Source organism: Octodon degus, unplaced genomic scaffold (assembly GCF_000260255.1).
Source record: "Octodon degus isolate 3935 unplaced genomic scaffold, OctDeg1.0 scaffold00079, whole genome shotgun sequence".
In the NCBI taxonomy this organism is placed as follows: domain Eukaryota; kingdom Metazoa; phylum Chordata; class Mammalia; order Rodentia; family Octodontidae; genus Octodon; species Octodon degus.
Window position 1 is genome coordinate 7551575 of NW_004524655.1, and position 27944 is coordinate 7579518.

At 47.6% G+C, this 27944-nt stretch overlaps 2 protein-coding genes across 6 annotated transcripts in view; one reads left to right on the forward strand and one right to left on the reverse strand.

The window, feature by feature from the left end:
* Svop (SV2 related protein) overlaps window positions 1–9126 on the forward strand; it is a 98858-nt gene extending 89732 nt beyond the window's left edge. Inside the window, exons 12-16 of the mRNA XM_004636273.2 lie at window positions 548–655; window positions 3444–3555; window positions 4406–4487; window positions 6473–6562; window positions 8192–9126. Of these exons, the coding sequence (XP_004636330.1) occupies window positions 548–655; window positions 3444–3555; window positions 4406–4487; window positions 6473–6562; window positions 8192–8398 (599 nt within the window). The 3' untranslated portion in view covers window positions 8399–9126. The remainder of the gene's footprint in view (window positions 1–547; window positions 656–3443; window positions 3556–4405; window positions 4488–6472; window positions 6563–8191) is intronic.
* A 5636-nt stretch (window positions 9127–14762) lies between these two features.
* Dao (D-amino acid oxidase) overlaps window positions 14763–27944 on the reverse strand; it is a 54321-nt gene continuing 41139 nt past the window's right edge. For all 5 annotated transcript variants that reach the window (XM_023720968.1, XM_023720969.1, XM_004636274.2 and 2 more), the window contains 8 exons: window positions 25507–25583; window positions 24103–24168; window positions 21343–21397; window positions 19817–19921; window positions 18627–18709; window positions 17483–17600; window positions 16692–16790; window positions 14763–15253 (listed from right to left, as the gene is read on the reverse strand). In XM_023720968.1, coding sequence (XP_023576736.1) covers window positions 15122–15253; window positions 16692–16790; window positions 17483–17600; window positions 18627–18709; window positions 19817–19921; window positions 21343–21397; window positions 24103–24168; window positions 25507–25583 — 735 coding nt within the window. In that variant the 3' untranslated portion in view covers window positions 14763–15121. The remainder of the gene's footprint in view (window positions 15254–16691; window positions 16791–17482; window positions 17601–18626; window positions 18710–19816; window positions 19922–21342; window positions 21398–24102; window positions 24169–25506; window positions 25584–27944) is intronic.

Sequence of the window (27944 nt, forward strand, 5' to 3'; positions counted from 1 at the left end):
TTTTTTTTTTTTTGCGGAACCAGGGATTGAACTCAGGCTCTTGCACTTGCCAGGCAAGTGCTTATTCTACTGAGCTATCTCCCCGGCCCCTGTACTATCTATATCAATTGGGTTTTTTTGTTTTGTTTTTCTTTGAGGTACTGGGGATCAAACTTGGGACCTTGCACTTGCTAGGCAGGCACTTTTATCACTGAGCTATCTCCCCGGGCCATTAATTATAACTTTTTAATCATTGCTTGTATAAGAAAATAAGCTCTGCTTGGGTGTCAGTTATAAGGGGCCAAGGGAAATCCCTCTCCATCCTCTAAAGAGTCCCAGAAGTAAACTGAAAAAAGATTAAATAGATGAAAATGCACACAGATTAATTAATGTCCAAAAGGGGCTACAGTGAGATGCAGCTGGAGCTTTTCTTTGCAGCCTAAACCCAAATCTGTCAGTCTTTTTCTGGCCCCTGTCAGTCTTTCTTTGGCCCCAGCCAGGAAGAAGGTGTAGGGAGCAGGAAGGTGTGGAGCCAGTTGATGTGACACTTCTGCCTCCCTCCCCCCAGTCTCCAGTCGGAAGAAGGCAGTAGAAGCGAAGTGCAGCCTGGCCTGTGAGTACCTGAGTGAGGAGGATTACATGGACCTACTGTGGACCACCCTCTCTGAGTTTCCAGGTGAGGAACCTACGTGGGGTGAAGCTGAGGCTCGGAAGCAGAATTCCCAGCTATCCTGCTGCCTGGGTTGAGTGAATGGTACCGCTGTGTCTGCTATCTGGACACAAATCCCATTTCTATAGGAGTCAGGGATTGTTTTCTTCAAGTTGCTAAGAATTATGAAGGGGCAGGACACTCCACCCTATTTAAAGGCAAATGAGCTGCCCAGTTTTGCGTTGTTAGCAGGAGACGTGAAACTCCTGGGTCAGAGACCAAAGACTAGCGCGATGATCAACGTGCGTAGTGATCTTGGTGTTGGTTTCTCTCCCCTCAAGTCCTGCATGGATGGATGCCCAAGAGATCGCAGGTGAATGCTACCCAGGCGAGAGATTACCACTACAGCTGAGTGTATGAGTTCATTTTCCGTGACTAAAATGAAGCAGTGAAGGCTGAGTGGTTTATAAAGAAAAAATGTTTCTGTGGCTCACAGTTCCACAAGTGTGGACTGGTTCTGGTGAGGGTCTCATGGCGGATGACACCACAGTGGTGGGAGAGAGAGACTGGAGGGGCCAGTTACAACCTCCCAGTGGGCCCCACCTCTTAACACTACCACACTGAGGACCAAGCTCCCAGCCCCCAGAACTGTGGAGGCCGCACTCAACCCATATTTCAAACCATGGCACCGAGGAGCCCCACATTTAGGAGACCCACATCTTTTGTAATGGACTGCCAGATACCTGTCCAACCATTGCCCCAATAGGAGACATCTTTTTTATTATGCTGTTCTATGCGCAAAGCTACTCTTTTCACCAGAGGGAGACAGTATCTCTGTCTTTGAAGAAACAATGCTTAGCAGAATAAAAATGTCCACTACTTACTGGGGCTCGGGATGTAGCTAAGTAGTAAATTACTTGCCTAGCATGTGTGGGGTTCCATTCCCAGCACTGTAAAGCAAAATAGCAAAAAACTATGTTGTTCCTGTATATCAGAAACTTTGAAGATAGAACACTGAATCTTGTGAAGTCATATAATTATTTCCATTTTACAACTGAACAAAGCAAAGTTTGATGAAAAGGTAGCCTCCAGTTTAGCAGAAATGACCGACACACCTTGCCCTGTCAGCACCCGCATCTCTGTGCCTGAGAGCTGTATCGCAGCGAAAGCCCTCGTATCCAAAAACAAGACCGCGAATGGGGAAGGTCAGAGAGTTAATACCTAGCAGTGGCTCAGTCATGGCATTTCCTCTGGAGGCTTGTTTTGATGATTAAACAAAGTAATAGATACAGAAGTATTTCCCCAGATATGTTATGGGTTCTTTTTGTTGTTGTTGTTGTTTGTTTGTTTTTTGTTGCCAGCTCAGCACACCCTGGGGGCGGGGCTGGCATGGTATGTGGGACTGGGGATCAAACCATGGTCCCTGCATGCTTGTCTAAGCTTGCATAAACAGGCGCTTTAGACCACTGAGCTATCTCACTGGCCCTGGAAATGTTATGTTTTTATTTCCATTTAACAGATGAAGAAACCAAGCTGAGGGAAGGCAAAGGACTAGTCCGAGATCACATGGCAAGTTAGAGACAAATGAGGCCTTAGGACCTGGGTGTTTCTGACTCCCAGAGCAGCTGTTCTGCTGCCTGAGTTGAGTGAATAGTACCGCCCATGATTCCTCTCCTGTCTGGGTTAGTTATTTACTGCCAGGTAACAAGTTATCCCAAAATGCAGTGCATTTGTCATCTTACAATGGCTGTGGCTGGATCAAGAGTCTGAGAATAGCTTCCTGGGTCCTCTGCTTCAGTAGATCCCCCAGAGCTGCAGTCAAGGCGTTGGCCCAGGGTCTCATCAGAAAGCCCAACCAGGGCGCTTGCTTCCACCACCGCTCATGATTGTTGGTAGGATTCACTTCCTCTGGAGCTGGACTGCGGGCCTCAGCTCCTTCCTGGCTGTGGGCCAGAGGCACCTGTCAGTTCTTTAATGGGTCACCTTCTCCATCCAGGCTCCAGAAGAGCCGTGGACAGAGAGAGAGAGAGAGAGAGAGAGAGAGAGAGAGAGAGAGAGAGACAGACAGACAGACACAGAGACAGAGACAGACAGAGACAGACAGAGACAGAGAGACAGAGAGAGAGACAGACAGAGAGAGACAGAGAGAGAGACAGAGACAGAGACAGAGACAGAGAGAGAGACAGAGACAGAGACAGAGACAGAGAGAGAGACAGAGACAGAGACAGAGACTGAGACTCAGACAGAGACTCAGACGGAGACAGACTGAGACAGAGGCAGACAGAGACAGAGAGAATGCTGCAAGACAGAGGCCATAGCCTTCTATCATCTAAAGTGATATCCAAAAAAAAGGTAGGGGCTGGCCAAATAGCTCAGTGAATTGAAGTTCCTGCTTAGGCAGACGCCGTGGCCAGCTGGGGTTTGATTCCCATGTGCCCTACCAGCCCTGCCCCCACCCCCGAGACTGGACATGGTGCCACACACCTATAATCCCAGCTCTTAGGAGGCTGAACACAGGCGAAGGAGTCCAATCTATGTAGTGAGACCCTGTAAACCCTGTACTAAAAAAAAAAAAAAAAAAAAAAAAAAGTGATATCCATTGCTTTAATGGGAAGCGATCTCCACAGCTTTGGCTGAGTTCTGGGCATTAAAATTGAGTGAGTCAAAAAAATAAAAATAAAAATAAATAAATTGAATGAGTCACTGGGTTTAGGCCACTCTAAAAGAGAGAGGATGACTGAGGGTGTACAGGGCAGGGTGGAGGGCAGTAGAAGCCACATCAACTGCTGCCCACCATGCCCCTCCTCCCTGTCAGGTGTCCTTGTGACTCTGTGGATCATTGACCGCCTGGGCCGCAAGAAGACCATGGCCCTGTGCTTCATCATCTTCTCCTTCTGCAGTCTCCTACTGTTCATCTGTGTTGGAAGGTGAGCTGTCAGAGGGACCCCCGAGCCCCTCTCAAGCAGTGACGCTAGCTTAATGTCAGGACTTCTGGTGGAATAGCCACAGGAGGGAGCTTTGGCTCCAGGCTTATTCCAGTCACATCAAATGTAGACTGGTTTTCCCAGTCCCGCATGCCCCTCTGGCTCCGTCCCTGGTGCCCCCTGAGGTGAAGAACAAATTGGAGCATGCCTATAATCTCAGCACTGGGGAGGCTGAAAACAGGAGGATCACTAGGAATCCAAGCTGCCTAGTGAGATCCTGTACCAAATACATTAAAAAAAAAAAAAGAAAAGAAAGTAGACTTTGGCTATCAACACTAAATGCTACCAAACACATAGCTGTTTATATATGTGTTACTAGTATTGATTTATTCAATAGAAATCGATCCTGTTTCAAAGAGATCCTGTTTCATAATCCTAATTTGGAATTCCTCCATTTTTTTCCAACCTCCAATAGCCCCACAATATAAAAATGTGTAATCTGTACTCCCAGCACCCTGGGAGGCTCAAGTAGGAGGACTGCAAGTTTGAGGCCAACCTGGAGAACTTAATGGGCTCTTGTCTCAAACTAAAAAAATTAAAAGGGCTGGGATGTAGCTCAGTGGTGGAATGTTTGCCTAGCATGCATAAGACATGGGGTTCAATTCTGGGCACCAAAAGAAAAGAAAGGCCTTTAGAGATGGTGCTGGGATGTTTGTGCCTGGACAGGCATGTGGATGTGTTTGCCAATTCCTAGGGTATAAATTCTGCCTGGGAAGGTAAGATTTTGCTAAAAGAAGCAGAGAGAAAAAAACAAAAAACCACCTAGATCACCTGCTTTTTCTCCACTCCCCAGAAATGTGCTCACTCTGTTACTCTTCATTGCAAGAGCGTTTATTTCTGGAGGCTTCCAAGCGGCCTATGTTTACACACCTGAGGTAGGACGGGTGTCTGGGAACAGCCATGGGGTGGGAAGGAGGGGCTGCCTTGCTTCCAGAGATAAATAGCTAGGCTGCTGGGAATGAATTTATCCTTGAATCTGAATGGTGATTGTGAAGCTCTTTGTGATTTCAGTCCATTTTGCTACCTTTTTTTTTTTTCCTTTTCTTTTCTTCCCTCTGCTTTATAAAATACTATACTCATTGTCAAAAATCCAAATGTTACTTGAGTTGAAACCCAACACAAAAGGATCCCACATTTTCCCTTCCTAGAACCTTCTGGGTTGGTTCGGTGAGTGTTTCCCACATCAATATCTAAGCATATTTAAGTATAGCTGGCATTCTGGAAGCTGGGAATCAAGAAAAGTTGAACAAAGGGATTAATTACAGCAGTGTGGGGCAAGGATTAGGAAACCCAACAAATGACTCTGTTGCCCAGAGCCACAGTTGGGTGGAGATACCTGAGGAGCCTGCCACCACCCAAAGCCATTTGGATCAAAGGAGGCATCTCAGGGCCTCAGAAGAGAGTTGTGTGGGGTTTTTAGTGGAAGAACACAGGTGAAATTCAAATCTCAGGGTTTATTAATAAAGTTTTATTGGAATACACCATATCTTTCCATACATAGGTGATTCCTAATTTAGGGATTTTCAGCTTTAGGCTGATGTGAAGCACTGTGTTTGGTAGAACCCATACTATGACATTTGGTAGGTTAGGATCATTAAATGCATTTTTGATTTATGATATTTTCAGCATGCAATAGTTTTATCAAGATTTGACCCCATCATAAGTCAAGAAACTCCTGTCTTGTTACTCTCTCGGGCTGTACAGTAAAAACCAAAGACCACATGGCTTGCAAAGCCCTGAATTTTGTGAGAGAGTTGTCTCAAAATCAAATTAAAAAGGGGGGTAGCTCAGCACTTCAGGGTTCAGTCCCACCTACCAACCAAAAAGATCCAAAAACCCAAAACCCAACCAAAAACAATATTCTACTAAAAAAGAGACCAAACGTGGACATGGAAGAAATCCATATCTTTTTCTAAAAGAAAAAAAAAAATTCTTGTGGTGCATGATAGCACATGCCTATAATCCCAGCACTCTGGAAAGCTGAGGCAGAAGAACTGAAAGCTCAAATCTAGGGTGGCCAACATAGTGATATAGCAAGACCCTGTCTCAAAACTAAAAAAAAAAAAAAAAGAAAAAGAAAAGGCTAGAGATGTACAGTATGAAATCCTAGGTCCTAGAGCTGGGGATGGTAGTGCACACCTGTAATCCCAGCCCTGGGGAGGGTGATGGAGGAGGATCGCTACGAGTTTAAGGCCAGCCTGGGCTACACAGTGAGACTGTCTCAGAAAAGAAGAAAAAGGGGGGGGGGGAGAGGAAGAAGGAGGAGGAGGAGGAGAAGGAGGAGGTGGAGGAGGAGGGAGGGAACCAAACAGTATTGTAGAGAATGCATGTAGAGGGGTGAATAGTAATCTCCCCCTTTGCTTCTGTGGAACTGGGGAGGGGATGGAAGGTAAGTGACCACAGTGCTGGGATGAGAGAATTCTCCATAGCATTAGACCTCAAGTCTATTTTTAATGCTGATTCACTTTAGAAATGAGTGCCAAGCCCATGCCAGGCACTACACAGATTTTATACTCTATGTCATAATTGTAGAGGAGACACCAATGTACCATAGTGTCCCTCACTCCCTACTGAACCTTAGACTGCAAAGATCTGTCGAGGACCACAGTCATAGCACAGGAACAGAATGTGGGAGACAGGATCCTGTTGGCAGCCAACCTCCTATCCTCTGTCTTGTTGGACCCTCCCCTCCTTGAGGGTGAAAGTACGCTCTGCCCCAGTCTGCCAGCCCTTCGTGGGGGCAGTAGCACTGAAAGGCATCAAACCTGCCCCTGGGGTTGGACCCATCAGTCGCACACTGCACTGTCAGGGACAAGGGAGGGCTGCATTTCCCAAACCCCACTTCCGGCTGCCATTCCAGGTCTACCCCACTGCGACGCGGGCGCTGGGCCTGGGCACCTGTAGTGGCATGGCAAGAGTGGGGGCTCTCATCACTCCGTTCATCGCTCAGGTAGGTGTTACCCCAAGTGTGAAGGGGAACGGGGCGGGGCATAGCAAGCAGGCCCTGTAAGTCAGCCTTCTGCAGAGCCCTTTGTATGTATGTATGTATCACCTTTTCTCATCCTAGAATCCCTCCCTCCCTCCCTAGAAAATACCGGTGCTCAGAGAGTGAAGGGAGGTGCCCAAGGTCACACAGCTGAGAAGCAGACAAGCCCAGTCATGTTCCATTGTTTCCTATGCAGAAGACCTTGAGGGTGCCAGGTGGTTTGACCCAGGGCAATTTGAACTGGCAGAGTGTGGTGGCTTGTATGTGTAGTCCCAGCTACTTAGGAGGCTGAGGCAGGAAGATCACTTGAGTCCAGGAATTCCAGGCCAGCTTGTGCAGCATAGCCGGATACTGTCCCCCCACCCCCCAAAAAAGTGGCCACATGAAAATAAATGTCCTAGTCCAGTGGTGGCAAACCTATGGTATATGTGTTATTTGTTGTTACTTTAAGACAAAAGATGTTAATGTATGAATTGTTTTTTCTAATCTAAAACACCAATATTCAGGTCTCGGCAGTGTTGGCACTTTGCAATAAATAAGTGAGTTTTGGGTTAGAGTTTCGGCACTAGTGTCTAAAATGTTTACCATCACTGTCCTAGACTCGCCTTTTTGAATTGGATAAATAGGGATACTTCACAAAATTTTGCAACTTGCTGTGTGTTTTTGAAACACGTCTGTCCGCCAAGGTTAGAGCTCAGCGGCTCAGCACCTGCCTGGCAAGTCATGAATTTGATTGCCCATACCAAAAAGAAAAAAAAAATCTATCCATGTTTAGGGAATCTCATTAAGTCTTTTGCTTTTGGAATGTCCAATTATTTTTTTGTTTTTATTACTTATATTGAAGTAAAAGTTCCTAACTAAAATTGACCATCTTAAATTCAACACTTCAGGGGCATTCAGCACATTTTCAGTGTTACATTATCTACCATTTCTATCCAGTTCCAAAACATTCTCATCACCCCAAAAATCCAGATAAGTGTAACTCCAGGTTGTGGTTTGCTTATGGGTTTGTTTATAGTACTGGGGCTCAAACCCAGGGTGCTGTACCATTAACCTATGTCCCCAGCCCTTCTTATTTTTTATTTTTGAGATAGGATCTTACTAAGTTGCCTGGGCTGGTCTTGAATTTAAGATTCTTCCACGTCAGCAGATATTTTACCGAAGTATTTCTGTTCTGTGTCATTGACCACTATATGTCACTTCTGATGCTGGTTGTGCCTGCGTGGGGCCATGTGTCTCCAGAGAACCCCCTTGATTCCTCTTACTAGCGGATGCCTCTGTCCTTCTGCCCCTGAGGCAGAGGAGGAAATGGGAGTGGGTTCTGCCACATGCTTTGCCATGTGTTCTAAAGCTGGGAATTTGACGGGGCTGAAGTGGTTACAAGGAGCCCAGGCTCTTGACGTGATGCACCCGAGTTCAGATCCCAGCCCCTATCCTGATCATCTGTATGAGCTTGGGTGTGCTACTACCCTCTGAGCCTCAGTTTCCCTCTCTGTAAAATGCAGGTGAAGAACTGAACTCATAGAGATGTTGCACAGTGATGTGTCTGCTCCAGAGAGGCTGAGTTTACCAGCCTGTATCTCTCTTCCCCAGGTGATGTTGGAATCGTCTGTGTACCTGACCCTGGCGGTTTACAGCGGCTGCTGCCTCCTGGCTGCTCTGGCCTCCTGCTTTTTGCCCATCGAGACCAAAGGCCGAGGACTACAGGAGTCCAGTCATCGGGAGTGGGGCCAGGAGATGGTTGGCCGAGGGGCTCATGGTGCCGGCGTCGCCAGGTCGAACTCTGGCTCTCAGGAATAGTGACTGCTGGAGGGCTGAGCTGGTCTTGAAGGCTGGGAGCCTGGGGAGATGGTGGAGCCCAGTTGAGCCACTCGTGGGTCACTGCCAACGTCAAGAACTCACTCAAGGATGACCTGGACCAACAGGGCTTTGTGTCGTGACTGTTTGCCCATATTCATTGAGGTCCACCGGGGTGGGGAGGCATTTGCTCTGGGTTTCTGTGTGTCGGGGGTAAGTTTACTAACAACCTGAGGGTCTGCATGATGGAAAAACTGCCACCATGGGAGGGGTGGGGATGCAGGCTGTCAAACAGCTGCTGTTTAGAGTCACCTGGTCACTCTCTCAGTGAACAACCACTGAAGAAAGAAAATCTCTGTAGATACAGTCCAGGCCTTGCACAGACCAGACCTGTTCAGTAAGTAGCTCCTGCACTCTGGGCCTCAGGCTTTCTTCTTTGAAATAACAGGTGACTAGGTATATGGCCTGAGTTCCCAGTTCCCTCAGCAGGGCCTTCTGATTGGCTCCCCAGAGCCTGCCTGGCAGTGGGAAAGACATGCATTTGAACTTCAGCCTCACACGCGCCCACCTTGCCCTCTCTGGAGTTGCTGCCTCTGGCTGCAGAGGATCCAGCTGTGTCCCTGAGGAGAACTAGGAGAGCTGTTACCCCACTCATGACCTGGAAATTGGGGACTGAAGCCCAAAGGAAGGGAAAGCGCAGCAGGAGCCTCTCCTTCTGAAGCCAGGACGTCTTTTCTGGCCTCCTGTTCCTCCTCTTCCTCCTCCTCCTCCTCCACCTCCTCCTCCTCCTCCTCCTCCTCCTCCTCCTTCTCCTCCTTCTCTTCCCCCTTCTCCTAGGTCAGGCTGAATGGTGATTCTGGGGAAGGAAAATGGCTCACTCAGGTTTCAGGGGTTTGGATTTCATGGGCAGGTAGATGGCTGAATGGTCAGAAGAACCTATGTGATGTTAGTCACCAGCTCTTGTTAGGGTCTGGGATCAGGAACCCTGATGTGAAATTCCACCCTCCCCATGCACCCCATTTCCGGGCTGCCCTGTCTGTCAGGAGCTGTCCTTGTTCTTCTAGAGGCAGCTCCTCACTTCCAGCAACAGAGCCCGAGGCAGAGATGCCTTGGGGAGGAGCAGGAAGGTACAGATGTGTGAAAGGTGTACCCTTCAGAGGAGGAGGGAGGAGACCAGCTGGGCTTGGCCCCAGAGGAAGGAAGGGTTGGAGCTCAGTCTCCACAGATTACATGGACTCCCAGGGTTGGGTCTAGAGGAACCTGATCCCTGTGGTGAAGGCGGGGACCTAGAGAAGAAGGGAGGAAGCTGCAGATTCCACCAAAGGCCAGAGAAACAGACCTGTTGCTCGAAGTAAATACTGCAAGGAAGCCAAATGTGTGTGTTCATCTCTTATTAAAACATGTTGGTGATGGACATCGCAAGGGTCTACGTCTGGTCACTTGTTGGGATGTCCTAGTGGCAGTTCAACTTGATGGTCTTGCTAACTTTGTCCATTTGAATTAATCTCAATGTTTTGTCAGGATAACCTCCTGTCTCGTGGGGGAGGGGAGCCGCACAGTTCCCTGGTGACACTGGGACCGTGATGGACAACATCCTCAGCTCAAGTCCTACGTCAGAAGCCACCAATCCCATGTCCCAGGCAAGCCAACAGGAAGCAGCTCGGCCGACTGGCCTCTTTTGCACATCCCTTCTTTCTAGAATCCTGAGCAGCTATAGTTTTAATTAATTCTTTTTTCTTTTTTGGCAGGACCAGGGATTGAACTCAGGCCCTTGTGCTTGCCAGGGAAGCACTTATTTTACTGAACCATCTCCCCAGCCCCTCATTCTAATTATTTTTAGATGACTGAGTTCTCCCGGGTGACACAGATCCTGCGCTTGTCTTTTTCTCTTCTAGCTGGTCAGACACAGCCAGCTCTTCCTGCTCCAACATCCCAGCAAGCTGAGGACAGGGTGGGAAGGGAGTGCCTCGTTTCCAAGGGCTGGGATGAAGGGCACTGCAGTCTTCCATTTGAGAAAATGAAAGTTAAAAAATGTTTTGCCTACTAGCTTACTATTTATTTATTTATTTAGTTAGTTATTTGGTACAGGGTCTCCGTACACAGCTCAGACTCATAGTGATCCTCCTGTCTGGTCTCCCCAGTCCTGAGATTACAGGTGTGCGCCAATATGCCCGGGGTTCAGCATCCAAGGAGGGGCCAGCAAGGCATGTGGCACCAGGGATCAAACTTGAGTCCTTGTGCTTGCCAGGCAGGCTCTTAGATTGCTGAACTATCTCCGCAGTTGGAATAGCTTATTTAAAAAAAAAAAAAATCAGTATTATTGAATAATATGACAACTGCAACAGAAGTCTCCCAAGAGTCTGAAATGCACGGAGCCTTTACGCTAAAGTTGTTTTCCATCTATTGAACAATTATGTTCAAAAAAGCTCCAGTTTCTATTCATGGAAATATCTTCTTCTCTCCATGTTAGCAAAGATTTCAGAAAAATGTCAAAAGATGTTCAGCAGAGCCAGGGCTCTACATTTCTTTCTGATCTAGTGTCCTCAAGCGCACATAAATGACCTTGGCGGTATTGGCAAGGAGATGAAAGAGTATCTTAGAGATCAACCTGGAAAGGAATATGGGTATTCAGTATTTTTTAATAATGTGAAGCAACAGAAAGCTCTCAATGGTGAGATCATGAGTCTCTCCCCCTCCTCCTTGTCCTAAATAAACCTTCAAGGACCTCCAAGGGTGCTACTGCAAATAGCAGTAAGCATAGTCCATGGAGGTTTAAATCGTCTGGGTAATCACTGCCCATTTATTAAGAAGCCCAAAGTCAAACAGAGTCCAGGGAGTTTCGGCAGCTCTACAACGGCATCCAGGATCCAGCTGCTTTTTGCCTTTCCTCTGCATCCTGGACATTTGATTCGATTTATGAAGCCTCCTGGGCTGGCCAAGTGTAGAGCATCATATTTATTTTCCAAGAAAGTAGAGCAGGGACAAAATTATTTCTTTCAGAAAGATATGAGGGGCTGGGGATATAGCTCAGTGGCATAAGCGCCTTCCTGGCAAATGCAAGGTTGTGAGTTCAACCCCTGGTATTGGGGGAAAAAAAGAGAGAGAGAGAGAAAAAAAAAAAAAAAGAACAGCTTAACAGACGGATCTGTTGTTTGGGGTTGGAAAGGAAAATCCCCCAGAACATTTACCTTTGCTTCTCATCAATCAGATCTCGGCCACAGATGTGTGCCAGGATGTGTCAACTCCTAGGCTCAGGGAAGGAAAGGCCAGCAACCCACAAGGCCAAAGGATAGCCTCAGCCTCTTGCATGTAGCATGGGGAAGGGTGGCAGTGGCCACCGGGTGTTTGAATGGGAACAGCCCTGGAGGTGCAGGCCTCCAGGTTCTCAACCAGACTGTCTCAGTTGCGAAGAACAGACCTTGTCCTTGGAATAGATCATCAGAAGGAGAAGCAGAAGCAGAGCAACAGGCCCTGTCCACAGGGGTGAATGTCGCGGAGCGGCTGCTGACTTTGCTGCATTGTGGGTCCAGCGGGACCAGATCTCCTGATTTTTCAAGACTGAATTTTTGTGGGAAATCTCTGAGATTTTTGGAAAGTTCTTTTGTTGTTGTTGTTGTTGCGGGGAAAGATCTACAGGATGTTCTCACTATTAGATCAGGCTTATAGTGCTCTGCCTGTTTACAGCCTCCCAAAAGCTGGGATTACAGGCACTACAGCTTGGAATGTTGAACCAAAAAAATTGTAGATGATATGAGAACTGAATAAAATGCTACCCTGTCCAGGTTCAGTTGAAGGGCTGTCAGTTTGGAACCTCTGACAAGTCACAGCTTGAACAGAAAAGAAGTGCATTCCAGGATAATGGTACACAGCTGTAATCCCGACCACTCAGGAGGCTGAGGTGGGAGGATCACAAGTTTAAGACAAGACTGGGCAACTTGGAGAACTACCTAAGTCAATCACTGTGAAATTCACACACCCGTGTGGATTACAGAATTCCCTTGTGCTCCTCCTTTTCTACCTTTTGGGGTAGAATCAAGAGGAAGGCAGAGGCTGGGGAGAGAGCTCAGCGACATAAGCACCTACCTGGCAAGTACAAGGTCATGAGTTTGATCCCCAGCTCCACATGTCATGCTGGCCCCAAGACCCTGGGCGCACCATCTTGGCCCAGTATACCTGGGTGCGCTGAGCCGGCCCCAGAACCAGACGTGGTGATGCACGCCTGTAATCCCAGCACTCAGGAGGTTGAGACAGGAGGCTCTCTGTGAGTTTGAGACCAGCCTGGGCTATAAAAGTGAGCACAAAGCCAGCTGGAACTGCATAGTGAGACCCTGTCTCAAAAAAAAAAAAAAAAGAAGGCATATCTCTGACCACTTACACACACACACACACACACACACACACACACACACACACGGGGAAGGCACTTTGGAGTGGAATATAGACTTTCCTGACCTCTTACAGTTTTAATTTAATTTTAGTTTGGGTAAAGAAATTACTTTGGTCAACCTTAAATGCTGAGTCTCAGGCCAGGGATATAGCTCAGTGGCACAGTACCTGCCTGGCAAGCACAAAGTTCTGAGTTTGAGTCTCAGTCTAAATAAATAAATAGTCTCAATGCAAGCCCTGGGATGTGTCCCCTGCCCTGGAATCCTTGTCAGAAGCTCAAGTCTTTCCAAGTGTGACTACAAGGAGAGAGTGAAATTTTGTTCAATGTTTGCAGAGAGACTTGGGTAAGAAGCCAAATAATTCCTCCATAACTGCATATTTTCTTCAGCTTGGGATTTCCTGTTGCATCGGAGGGAAAGGGAGGCACGGAGGTCAGATCATTTTGGAGCCTGGATCTTCGTTCTACTTTTTGCCATCCGTTGACCTAGGTTGCCTCTCCGTGCCTGTCTTCTCACCTATGAAGTGGGGATAATAGTGGTTGCTTGGAGGCTTCTGTGAGGATTAAATGAGTGTTGTGTGCAAGCGGTGAACACAGCCTGGTACTCAGGGAGCAGCAAATTTTAGTTATACTAAGAGTTCTCATTATCAGGCTAGAACTCAGGCCTTGGCTCTGTCACTCAACTTAGCTTAGACCTAGGCAGCATCATGGCAGAAGCTTCGTGAAGAACCCAGCCAACACTGAGAAGGGCCGCGGGCATAGTGTACGGTGACAGCCACCTGTCTATCCATCCTATTGGTTCTGTCATAGAGAACCCTATTGCAGGCTCATTTAAGGCTTTAAAAAATATCTAGGCCAATGGTATCTCCTCACAGTGCACAGGCCAAGATGTGTGAAGCTTGCTAGGCTCCGGCTTTTCACAGTCTCAGACAGTTAACACTCGACCTCAGAGGCACAAGCAGATAATGTGGGGGGAAGATGCCAAGGGACTTTGTAATGGTTCATTTTAGGTGTCAGCCTGCCTAGATTAAGCAAAAGACCTGGCAGCACTTCGTGTCTGGGCAGGTGTGGGAGGGCACTGCCAGAGAACGTTAGCACGGCAGGCCTCGGGTTGGGGTTGGGGGAGACCAGCCTGCAGTGTGAGCAGGCACCATCCAGCCACAACTACAGGCAAAGGCTCCCCTCCTCCCCCACCAGCACTGCGATATTCTTTTTCTCTTATCCTTAGACAGCAGAATTTATGGCCTTTAAACTTCAGGACTGACACAAGGGGAACCCCAGTTTCTTGAAACTGTTGGACTCAAATGACAGTTACAACATTAGCTTCTCTTGTGCAAAAGATTTCAGAGTGAGACTGAAACATGCTCCCAAACCTCCAGCTCGGCCTGACACAGGACTTCTCAGCCTCTAGGCCAGCCAGTCCCCCTAATAAACCAGTCACCTTTCTGTCAGTCTATCTATCTATCTATCTATCTATCTATCTATCTATCTATCTATCAATCATCTATCCATCCACCTGTCTATCCATCCTATTGGTTCTGTCATAGAGAACTCTAACTAATACAGGCTCATTTAAGCCTTTAAAAAATATCTAGGAGATTGTTACCTCAAAGGATTCCATACAGAAAGGAAGAAAGGTGTGAATTCTCCATAAGGAGTATACACAGTGAACTTAGATTAGCACGGGGTTCCTTGTGGGATAATCCTTCTACTGGCCCCACAATGGCTCCCTGGAACCTGCAGGGGCACTCTGTGGACAGCTGGTGCCATCTGAAGTCCCGGATGTGGAGCAGGCATCATGTATTAGCAGTTCAGGACTTTACCTCTCACCTTGCCTCTTCCATACCCCAGCTCTGCCTCTAACATCCTACGGGACATCTGCTATGGCACTTCTCCTAGTGGGTTCCTGGGCACTTATGAATGTTCTGGACAAAAGTTTTCCATAGCGAGGTAGATGTAAAAGAACACGAGGTAAGTCTTTGCTACAGGCCTTTTCAGAAACTTTAATATGTTCGTATTACTTACAGTCAAGTAATTATCTTTAATTTCTGTGCCTTTGGGAAGCTGCCTCCTTGATTCGCTGAGTTTTCCTTTCTTCTGAGGACTGTTCCTCACGGTGTCAGGCCCAGAGACTGAGGGTGACCTCAGCACTCATGGGGCTGCAGGTGGGGCTGGATGTCCCTCTAGGGACAGACCTTGTGGCTTCCTCTTCCTTCAAGCACATTTGTAGAAAGAAGCAGAATTAGGGGCAGGGGGCACACACAGGCTTCTAGGGGGGCACACTGATTAGTTGGTGGGGGGATGGGGAATCCTTGCAGGGACACTGCTGGTCACTGGATTCCTCAGAGGTGGGATGGTGGCATCCGGTACAATTCCTTTTCTTCCAGAATTTTCCCAAACAGATTAGCAGCCTCCAGAGCACAGCCCCAGTGAATTGTGAGCCCGTAACCTCCATGGCCATAGTTGTGGATGACCTGGAAGGGGCAAGAGAAACCAGGTTCAAGAGGGGCCGCAGAAGGGGCCAAGGAAGGCTTATAGCTTGGGAGACCTGGGAGTGTCTAAAGAACCCTGGGCAAAGCCAGATGCCAGGAGCTGCTCTTGGCAATTTGATGGAACATGGGGCCCCTGGATATCATTCACAAATCTGGAGGACAACACCTGGTCTCCTGCCTTCTGACTGAAGAAGGGACTGCTCTCACACTGCATGGAGAAGGTGCAGTCACATCTAGACCTTGAGGTCAGAGGTTTCTCCACGTATGAAGTTCCCTGAGTTGCTATCCTCATTCCCATCTCACTCAGGACAGATGAACCCTCTATGTTGATAAACCTCCAGCCACCAGGAAAGAAAGCTCAAGGACTCTGGGTAATGGTCATCAGGGGAGCCCAAGCGAGATCTCAGGGCCTTTGTTGAAACTGAAGCCATCAGTAGCAAATTAAACTCCGTGCGTGACTCTCCCTCCATATATACACACAAAAACCTTCATGTGTACACACACATATGCACACCTCTACACACACACACACAACTTTCTGAACACACATGACCTCTATATCCATATGTGCAACTTTCTATATATCCACTCACACATGACTTCTTTTCTTTCTTTTTTCTTTTTTGCAGAACCGGGGATTGAACTCAGGCCCTTGCGCTTGCCAGGGAAGCACTTATTCTACTGAGCCATCTCCCTGGCCCCCACACATGACTTCTTTATCCACATTTCCCAATCCTGCACATGCACAGCCCTTACACACACACACACACACACACACACACACACACACACACACACCCTGTATATTTGAATAAGAGAGGAAGGATGACTCCAGTAGGAAGGTAGCTCTCCAGGTGGGCACCCAGCCACTACCTACTCTGGTCAGAGCCTTCAGCCCAGCACAACCCTCCTAGCTTCAGCAGCCCAGCCCCCAGCCCAGGAGAGGGGACCCCCACAGAGTCAGTGAGGTAGCCACAAAATGGACCTCTGGGAAATAGTGCTGGAATCAAGTTCAAAGCACATCCCAGGCCTGCCTCTCGGCAGCAGTCTGGCTTAGGCACATACTTGCAAAATTCTGGTTTCCTCATAGGAGACATGAGGAAGCACTGCCCCTGTCCCAGCGAGCCGCAGGGATTCAGGAGGGTCAGTCATGTTCTGGGTTTGCTGCAGGACAGATGTGTGATGCTTTTCAGACTCAAAGCTCCTGCTTTCCTTCTACTGAGCTACAGACTGTAGCAAACCAAGACATTGCCCTCTGTGTAACCTTGTGCATCCTGAAGCTTCAGTTTCCCTGTTTGTAGAGAGAAGGACATTAGCTACCGAATGCCCTGCCCTTAGACTGTGCGGAAATGTCCCTGGAAATGGCAGAGTCACCGCAGGAGTCAGGGAGGGCAGTGCTTTCCCTGCCAGGAGAGCGTACCTCAGTGCTTGCAGATCCCACACGAAGCTGATCCCTTTCCAGTCGGAGCTGGGGACGCACTGGCCGGAAGCCAGTATGCTCACCAGCAATTCTTGCATTCTGGAAAGAAAGATGCTGGCAACTCATCACTGGATTTCTTTTTTTTTTTCTGTTGCCATTGTTAGGTGGCAGCAAGTTAGCTTTCCTACTCTCTTTACAATCTGCACCAATACCATCAGAGTCACTCTAATTAATCATCCCGGCCGTCATCACCACCTCCACCGGCTACCACATTCACTGGCTACCATCATGACTAACACCGATTGTGTCAACCACTCCATCTGCATCAACACCCCACCACCCCCCCATCAGCTGCTGCCACAGTATTACCCATGGCCACTACCTCACCACCGCCATCATTTTCACCACCATTCTCACCAAGCTCCGCCTCCACCCCAGCCTCATCACCATCTGTGCGCATCGCCACAGTAGGCAAACATGAAACCTGAGATTTCTGCTACTAGGACTTCACCTTGAGGAGAGAGAAGTTTTTTGGAGCTAACACCTCTGGGGACAGCAATTCTTAGCTATCCCCAGTCAGACTGTTTGAATCCTTAGAAAGGATTTCTGGGTCTATGGTCACATTCTGGTGTATTCCATGGTCTCTCTCTTCTCTCTTTTTTTCCCCATGGTCTCTTGATGGAATTCATTGCCCACTGATCCCAGTGGTGGTATCTTCCCATCCTCCAGGGAATCTATGGTCAAGCTCATGGGTCACCAGTCTGGGACACTTGTCCCCCTCTCCACCTTACCTTCAATGTGGGCTCCAGTCTGCAGCAGCCTTCCCAAATGGTGTTGTGGTCCTGGGTACTATTTATCTCACTCCAGTTCCCCAGCTGGTTGATGCCTCCAAGAGTAACTGTCTGCATCCTAGATGAACATGAGGTGGGTCAAGAAAAAGGAAGCCTTTGGGGTGAATGATGGCTGTCACCATGCTCTCCCTTGCTAACCTTTACCACCATCTGCAATAAGTCATCACCACTATCGACATTACCACTCTGCTACTATTGCTGTGATCGCCACCTCAGTTCCACTGTCCTCACTGCTGACCCCACTCGCCGTTCTGTCCCCACCATCTAGATCATCATCTTCACCATGACTGAATATGTCATCGGCAGCAGCTCCATTCATCCTTTTGGTCTCCACTGGGAGTATCACCATTGATATTGTCATCTCCACCACACTAGTACCTCACCACTGAGATAGTCATCGCAGACACTTCCTTAAAACTGGCTCTGAGGTTGCCATCTCTGCCACCCTATTAACTGCCACAATGTTAGCCTCACTGACAGTGTCACCTCCACCAGTACCACCCATCATTCCCATGCCCTCTCAGGACCCATGACAGTGTTGATCTCCTCCCTGTCCCCCATATCATCTGCACCAATGGCACCACTTTATCATCCTTCTGCCAGTCAACTCCCCATCTTTGTTGTCTTCCCTATCCAAGATAATGGGATCTACCACCATTCCACTGCCAACAATACTGTCATCCCATCCAGCTTCCACTGTCTTCATCCGTATTACCTCCCCCTCCAGTACGGTTACCATCACTATTCACCCTGGTCCCCATTCCCACACCAGAGGTCACTTACACCATCTGTGGTTATCCCTGTGTCACCACTACTGCCACCCAAAAGGATATTCAACATAGATACTAATCAAGGCTGAGTCCTACCTCCCCAAGGATTTAGTTATCCAAACTCTGGGAGTCATAAAACATTAGGAGTGACAGTGATGGATGGTACTGGTGGAGATGACACTATCAGTGATGTTACCACTGGGACACTAGTAATGACACTATCAGTAACAGCAGACACTAAGCAAGTGGGCAGTAGGAACTTACAGAGGCATGAAGGCGCCCTCTCATTTGCACTAGAGAAATCAGGTTCTTACCCTGGGATGATGTATGGGGATGTGTAGATGCCACTCTTGAGATTATGGGTGACAATGAAGTGCTTTATCCAGGGAGCATTCACCTGTTGGTTCAGGACAGGGAAGTCTCATCAGGGTAGCTAGATGGGTGTGCTGCCCTTGACCTTGCTCCCCCATGGCCAGCAGTTCTAACAAGAGAGGCCAGGCCAGTGCCTCGGCCCTCTTGTGACCTCTCTGGCCCAAGCGTGCACCCGATCACTGGCCTTTGGCAGGAAGACCCACCCTGATCGAGAGTTACCCCTGCTTCCTAAAGCACTGCGCATCCTCAGCCCTGTGTCCCTACAAAAGCCTGGAGAGTGCACACATACAGGTCAGTGTCTACCTACATTAGCTCATATCGGTGTCCACCTACACACCTATGAATGCACATGTGCACACTCACATAGGCACATGCATACATATGTGACCACAAATAGGCGTGCACTTACACACACCAGAGTGAGAAGCAGCAGGGCACAACAGTCATAGCCCCAGCCTTTTAAACCAGGTTGCCTGGTTTCTAATCCCAGGCCCACCAGGTACTACAGTGTGAATTTGTGTGCATGTAACTTGACTCCTTTGTGCCTTGGATTCTCCCTCTGCAGAGTGGCAATGGCATTATGATAGTACACATCTCAAAGGGGGTGGCAAATTAATTAACACAATTCAGTGTGTAAGTGTATGCCTGGCACTTAGCAAAGTCCCTAAATGTTTGATATTTTTACCACAATGCAGACATAGGAGTGGGTCCTACCTAGGAACATATATAGCCACACATGCTTTGACCTCAAGAGAAAATCCCAGTGCTGGTTCAGGCTTGTGACCCCAGCTCCCTGAAGGCTGAGGCAGGAGGAGCACAAGCCTGAGCCCACCCTGAGCAACTTAGCAATACCCTGTCTCAAAATGGCCCTGGGTTCAAGCTTGAGTGCTGCCAAAAAAGAAGTGGGGAGGAGAAGGAAAAGGGGGAGGAAGGGAGAGGACAGGAACAGGAATAGGAGCAAAACCAAATCCCGAAAGACAATGCATGGGATGGCAGGGCAGGTTGGTTCTTGATTCCTGATGTTGGCAAACCCCCAAAGTGTGGGTTACTCCAGTGGATTTACCCAACTGGCCACCTGGCTTTTGAGAGAAGCCAGCACACACAGCAGCTGGAGATCTCAGCCCACACTCACCTTAATGATCTGGCCCCGGCCTGGCTGCAGCAGTGGGTCTGGCTGCAGCGCCCCAGCCCACACCCCAGTGCAGTTGATAATCACATCCACCCCTCCTCTGGCCACCTAGAAGCAACAAACAGGGAAAAGGGGTGGGAGGTAATGAGGACCCTGTTGCTCCTTGGCCCCTCTTGTTTCTCAGCTCCTACTCTATGGCTGTCTACTCCCTATGGAACAGTGACAAGGGATACAGGGATGAAACCAGAAGAAACTGGTTCCAAATCTCCACTTTCTCATTTTCCCAATATGTGACCAGACATGCTCCTTTACTTCCATGGGACTCAGCTGCCCAGTTGCAGAAGAGGGCAGGAAATGCTTGCTCACAGGCTGCTATGAGGGTCTCAGGCAACTCTGGGCATAAAAGCCAGTATTATGGATGAGGAGACCTGGGAACCTTGAAGAAGCCAGAAAGAAAATCAAAATTGCTCTTTTCCTCCTTCTGACCACTTTTCATTTAATTCCTTTGCCTCCTGCCAAGGCATCTGTAGATCTGCTGGAAGCTCAAGCTCTGTCCATATGAAGGACACCTGTGAATCAATGATGCAATGTGAGGAGCCCCCACCCCACCCCGCGCAGCCCATCCTGATCACAAGGGTGACCTGATCCCAGGTCAATCCACAACACACAATCACAAGGCACTGTTGCTGTTCTAAAAGCCTGGTGTTTGACAGGCAGGCTTGAGTTACAGTCAGCCATGGATCTCAGATGTCCATCAGGGCCAGCCAAGCACAGGCAGGTCCTCACTAAGGAGTACAAGGTGCTCCATGAGTGCTGGGGGTGAATAGCATCTTACAGTCAAGGTCTCCATACCCAGCCCATTGCTTGAGCGTGGTAGCTGGTCCCATCTTTCTTCATGATGATAGGGCGACACTGTTCAGTGTCCTAGCTCAGGGCCTGGACTTCCCAGAGACATCAAACCAGATGTCAATAGGAAGCATTCATGCATCTGGGCCTTGGGAGTGAAGCTCAGCTGTTACTAGAGGTAAGCAGCTGGCTCTCCAGCCCTGAAACGCACTAAGGCACAGATACGAATTAGTGCCCCCCCCCCTTTTTTTTTACTATTTTCTTTTTGAATACCGGGAGTAAAACTCAGGCCCTCACACTTGCCAGGCAGGTGCTGCACTGCTGAGCTATATCCTCAACCCTTTTTTCTTTTTTTGAGGCAGGGTCTCATGATGTAGTTCAGGCTGGCCTTGAACTCACTTTGTAGCTCAGGCTGGCCTCGAACTTGCAACAATCCTCTTGCCTCAGCCTCCCAAGTGCTGGGATTACAGATATGTGCCAACACTATCCAACTACATGAACTCTTATGGCAGCTGTGATTTTATTGCTCCTTTGCTCCTATAACCAGCACAAGACAGATACCACCTCCCTCTGGATGTCTGAGTCCTGGGAGATGCTGGGCATGAAAAAGGCCACCAACCCAGCAGCTGGACACAGAGGTCTTCTCCCAACCGCAGCCATCCACTCCCAGCCCTGCCACTCACCTCCTCCAAAGACTCCACCTTCCGCTGGAAGAATTTTACTCCCCTCTCAGTTAACCTGGGATAGACAGATACATCAAAAGCCTCAATCCAGTTCTTACCCCTTCCCTCCTAGAGTGACACGAGGGGCCTTCCTGAGGATGCCAGTTCTGCTGGATACTCCTTGAGAAACTGGCTAAGTCATTAAATCAAGTGAAGAGCACCTGGCTGACTAGAGGTCCACGAATGTCCCTGAGGCAGTGAGGTCCTCTGAAATAGCCCCGCTTCTCACTGGGCAAATAGAGCAGGATCTTTCTAAAGGTCATTCAGCGAGGGGCTGAGATCCTCTCTGTACTTTCTCCTGTCAGCAATCAGCACAGAGCCCTATAATGTCAAGGGGGATCAGGCCTGTGGCGGAGGAGGGGCAGGGGTGGACCAATGCCACATGCTCCTTGGTCAGAAGCCAGGTTGAGGAGGAGGTGGACTGGGGACACCCAGCCTTCCTTTTTGGGGTAAGGGGGACAAGGTCTTGCTACGTAGGCCAGGCTGGCCTTGAATTAGTGGGGATTCCCTGTCTCTCACACACACCCTCCCCCAGTGCTGGAGTTCCAGGGTTCCCCGCCGCCATCATCCCTTCCTTCAATGTCCACAAGGAGGGCTGGAGCTGTGGCCCAGTGGGGAGTGCCTGCCTAGCGAGCAGGTGCAAGGCTGACTTCAGACCTCAACACTATAAAACAAACGTCCCAAAGGAAAAGTATCTGCCAATATCGAAAATATAGTAAAAACAAGAGGGGTGCGGTGGCGCACACCTGCAGTCCCAGCTCTCGGAGGCTGAGGCAGGAGTATAGCAAGTTGGAGCTCAGCCTGGGCAACTCAATGACTCGATGAGATCCTGTCTCAACATGTGAAAAAAAAAATTTAAAAGATGGGTTGGCTCTGGGCCTGCTGTGCTGGCCCCACCCCGGGGCACACTGAGATGGCAACTGAGACTGGGCGTGGTGGTGCACACCTGTAATCCCAGCACTAGGGAGGCTGTAAATAGAATTAATAGGAGTCTGATCTAGTAGTGAGTCCCTGAACACCCTGTAGACCTTTCCCTAAAATACAGATAAATAAATAAATAAATAAATAAATAAAAGGGGGGTTGGGAAAGTAGCCCATTGCAAAGGCCGAGTTCAATTCTTATTACTAAACAATGAAAAAGAATGAAAGAAAAGAAACAAAGAAGAAAAAATTTAAGGACTAGGAAGTAAGCTGACATAGATAAACTCAAGTATAATATCTAATCTAGAAATTTCTTTTCTTTTCTTTCTTTCTTTTTTTTTTTTTTTGTGGATCTGGGGATTGAACTCAGGCCCTTGCACTTGCCAGGGAAGCGCTTATTCCACTGAGCCATCTCCCCGACCTCTTTTCTTTTCTTTTCTTTTCTTTTCTTTTCTTTCTTCTTTCTTTTTCTTTTTTTTTTTTTTTCCTGTGGTACCAGGAATTGAATTCAGGACCCTGCACTTATCAGGTAAGCACTTATTCTACCAAGCTATCTCCCCAGCCCTAAACCAGAAATTTCCTCAAAAAAAGTTGGTAACATTTTATCCTGGAGAACTTGATCGGAGCCTTGAGCGTCCCACACTTATTAGGAGAAATAATCATATCAGTACAGCAATTTTTAAGCCTCTTTGACTCTAGAATCACCCAGGGAGCTTCTTAAATTACAAAATTCTGAATGAATACTTTCTCAGGGGATTCTAATTCATTAAGTATAAAGCAGAATTATAAAATTTATATTTTAAAATGTCTTCCCTAATCACTGGACAAAAACTACTATTCATTCCTTTGTTTTGGTATGTAGCAGTCCTCCTGATTTCAGCCTCCCCAGTGCTGGGATAACAGGCCTGTGCCACCATGCCTGTTTCATTCCATATTTAAAAAAAAACAAAACAAAACAAAACAAAAAAACTAAAGTAGTAAAATACAGAAAATATATGCAATCTTCCTCAATATGACTGACTGTATATGACTATAAATGTCAAAATCTCCCTCAAGCTAGTGTTTTTCAATTTGCACCATGATGAGATTTCTATTAATGTCAGGAACAAGACAAGGACATCCATTTTTACCTGATGAGTTATTATTATTCTAGGGATACTGGCCAAAGTAATTAGAGAAGAAAAGAGAGACAGAGAAAAATAAAGGATGACTATGTTTTGCAAACAATGTAAATAATCCAGAAATTTTAAGTGAGCCCATTTAAAACAATGATACAGACCAGCAAGATAGCTCAGTATACTAAAGTGCTTGCCTAGGCAAGCTTAAGCAAGCGCAGGGATCATGGTTCCATTCCCAGCACCACATGTCACTCTGGCCCTGTCCCCAGAGTGGGCTGAGCCAGCCAGAGTCTGGGTGTGGTGGTGCATGCCTGTAATCCCAGGGCTAGGGAGGCTGAAAACAGGAGGCCCACCATGAGTCTGAACTGCACAGTGAGACCTTGCAACAACCAAACACATAAAAAATAAATAAATAAAACCATGATACAAACATTAGGAATTTTAGTGAGGTTGCTAATAAATATAACAAGAAGCTCCTCATGGGGCTCCAAAATCCAGCCAGGTGAAAGAAGTACAGCCTTGGTGCACAGTGGAGATCAAGAGCAAGGATAGCTCCATGCCTCACCTAAGGGGTTTCTTCAATCCTAGGGGCTGGGCAAAAGGAACAAAAGGCCATGACGTGACCCTTCTACAGCATAGCCCCTGGGAGGTGTCTTCCTCACACTGAACCTCAAAAGCTTACCTCTCAGTCAGCCACTCCAGGTAGCTCTTCCCCTCTATAATCAGGCTTGTGTGGAACCAGCCGTAGCTAGGGTCACAGCAGACAAAAGGGAACACCAGAGGTTACAATCAGCTGCCATGTGGAGAGGGGACCAGTACTGCTCTATACGTCCCCACAAGCTAGACCAAGAACTATGGTAGAAAGCTAAGGTAGTTGTACATATTACAGGCAGTTAGACGGAACTGGGCCCTCTGTACAGAAGACAATTGTAGCTGGGTGACACATTCGCTGAACACCAGGCTTCAAAAAAAGGGGGAAGAACTATGCCCCTGGGATGAGCAGCAGTCACTGGTATCCTAATTAGGCCTGAGTCACCTTGGGCAGGGACCCAAAACCTCCCTAGCCCACTCCTTCCAGGAAAATCCTAGTTTGCTCCTTGTACGCTTGCTCTATGGCTCGCTTCCCTCTTTGTTTCCTCTTGATCAATATTATCTAAGCGATTATACTTGTTGTAATCTTATTGGTTCACCAATAGTTTTGTCCCACCCCATACCCACCTGGTGATTTTTCCACTGGCAACCATAATTGTAATCTTTTTAGTTGGCTATAGTTTTGTCCCACCTTGAACCCCACTTTCCAGTTTCTCTTTTGTCTGTTTTAGACAGAAACCACCTTTGTCTCAATAAATTCTTCCAAACTCTTAACCTCCATTGTTCCCAGAATTCATTCCTTGGTTTTAGAGCACACAAACTTGATATTTTGGACATCCAGCAGGTTGAGATTATGATATTTCCCTTATATTATTTGGAGGTCCAGATATCATCCCTATACCATGTGTGCTCTATCAGGACCACGGGGTAGTGTTCGTGGTAGGGGAGGAAAGCGGGGTCCACATATAAAGGCATGGTCCTCCCATGTACCAATATTGGGAAGTGGTAGAATCCTTAGGCAGTGGGACCTAATGGGAGGTCATCAGGCCACTGGGGGGTGCTTCCCTCCCATCCTCTCTCACAGCTTCCTGGTCTGCAGTCTAAACTTTCACACACTCCTGCCATGATGTACCACTCTTGCCAGTGACCCAATCCTATGCAGATGTCTGACTTTGGACTTGAACTTCCACAACTATGAGCCCAAACAAACCTCTCCTTATTCTCTTTACTTCACAAGTAGGTACTTTGTCTGGTATTTTGTTACAGTGATGCAAAGCTGACTAATCCATGGGACCTCTGAGCTTGAGATCTGGGATTTCATATCTTCTGTCCCTTCCCCAGCCCAAAGCCCACTCGGATGGATAGACCCCAGGATTCCCAGGGCCCCAGGGCTGGATGGGACAGGAAATTTGGTGTCCCCATTGTCCTTTGCCTTCTGGGCAGTTCTGTCTGAATTACGGCACCTCAGCCCTTCTGTACATGACAATAACCTCACCTATAGTCAGGGAACACATCCAGCTCTCTGGGAGTCAGCTTCCGAAATCCCAGGACTATGTTTTTCCAGAAAGGGTCCTAAAGAGGAAGAAGAGAAGAGGAATAGGAGGTGCCACAGTCAGTCATAAAGATAACAACACAAGGACTGGGGATATAGCTCAGCGGCGTAAGTCCCTGCCTGGCAAGTGGAAGGTCCTGAGTTTGATCCCTGGTACAGAAAAAAAAAAAAAAGATAACACAAATGTATACAGTGCTTGTGTGTGCAAGGCATTGTCCTATGCATTACATTATATGCATCTACTGAATTTTTCATCATAAACCATTGAGGTAAACACTATTCTTACCCCATATTACAGATGGATCAACTGAGACCTAGAGAACTATTTGAACCCACATGATTTGGCTCCAGAGTCTACGTTCTTAGCCACTATACTCAGAGTGAGAGCAAGACTGAGGGTGAGAGATGGGGTAAAGTGCGCAAATAGGAGAGAATGGGGGCAGTGGTACAAGTCACAGAATGGCGAGAGCATTACACAGGGGGTAGAGAGGGCCAGACAACCTGCATGAAGCCCCAACCCCACCACTTACTGCCATGAACTCTCTGAGGCTCTGTTTTCTTACCTGCTTTGGGGAATTAAAAACTCATTTCTGGCCCCACGAAAGGCGACAGATCGCACAGACAACTTGTTAGCACAGTGAGAAAGACTGAATAATCGTGTGAGTTGGCACCCGATGAGGGGCACTGAGCTCTGCTGCCTTCTTAGGTACCCTGAGCACATCCTGAAGGCTGCGCTGCTCCTTGTGGGCACCATCTGCTCAGAGACTGAGCTCAAATCTGAGCACCGCCTCAGGATTTTAGGGTTATCGCTTTCTTTTCTTTCTTTTAACTGAGGATTGAACCTAAGGGAGCCCTACCACCGAGCTACATCCCAGCTCTTTATTTTTATTGAGACAGGGTTTCATTCCTTCACTGAATTACCCAGACTAGGATTGAACCTGGCAATCCTGCCTCAGTCTCCAAGTGCTGGGATTACAGGAGTGCACACCTGCAGCCAACTCCAGCGCTGCCTCTGTGGCCCTAGGTAAGTTACTCAATCGCGACGGGGCTGTGTTTTCTCATCTGTCACAAGAAGATTGCAATCCACCTAGGGATAACTTACTTCTTGGTTAGTGTAAGAATTAAATGAGCTACTGTTGCTGTACTAGGACAGAGTTTGGTGCCATTTTTGGTGTCACGAGGGACTGGTTCCATCAAGGGGACACACCCTTGGATCTCCAGGCATGCGTGACAGCTTCTGGTGTTGCACAAAGCGTTCACTGCTGCAGCACATGTAAGAGTTTTGCTCATACCAGTCCAAAGCTGCTAGCTCTCCCCTCTTCCTATTCATCAGAAGAGGGTATGTTTATTTGTTTTTTGTATTCATCAATTTAATAGTATATAGATAGATATAGATATATTTCTATGTAATTTACTGTGGAGGACCACATGGTTGACTCTCCTTGAAAGAACAATTTTCTCCATTATGGCTGTGCCTGACCCTATTTCCATGTATTGACATGTACAGAGCTGGCTAGGACTTTTCCTTATCCCTCCAACTGGCTTTATGCAATGAATACTGGTCTAGCCAAGGTGCTGGTGGTAGTCTTTGAAAATGGCACCTGTGTTTCTGCAGTAACCACCACCTTCTCCTCTTTAATACGAGCTGGGTTGAGACAGGACAAAGAGCCAATGCTCCACACTGTCGGCTGGGATTGAGCCTCAAGATAGAGGCTATGATTTCCGGGCTTGAGAGATTTCACATCAGAGAGGAAGCACTGGACCCCAGAACATTAGCTACTATCTCAACTGTGTAATGCAGGGTACTCTCTGCATAGCCTTCTCTCTGCATATCGCAGAGGTAAATACAGGCCTCCCACCTAGCCCAGCTCATAGTACTCACCATGAGTACTGCCATTCGCAGTCACTCATCCTCAAGCCACTCGGTCCTTCATGACTGAATAAAACCTGGGTTCAGCCCTGGCTTGTGGCCTTTGTTCCAGATGCCCATCACCATGGCTGGACTTAGGACCCCTTGGCTCCCCATAACTATAAATATGCTTTAGTATCTTTATTCTCATCATGGATTGCACTGGAAGTGGTAGATTGGAAGTTTTTTTCATTTTTTAAATTTTTTCCCCATAATTTTATTGAGAAAAAATAGCAATGAGAGAGTTTCAAACCAAATTGGTAGGACAGTTTCAATAATTAACACATTGCATACATTCTTCTAGTGGTTGATTGCTGTACAAGATGTGGACATGATATCCTACTTACAAACACTATTAGAACAAATCCCTCTATTCATTAAGAGAATGTAACTATATATCTATCCTAACCATTTTGAATACACGGATACAAAATGGATATTCATCTTTATCCCCCTTTTTTGTGAAGTTCAG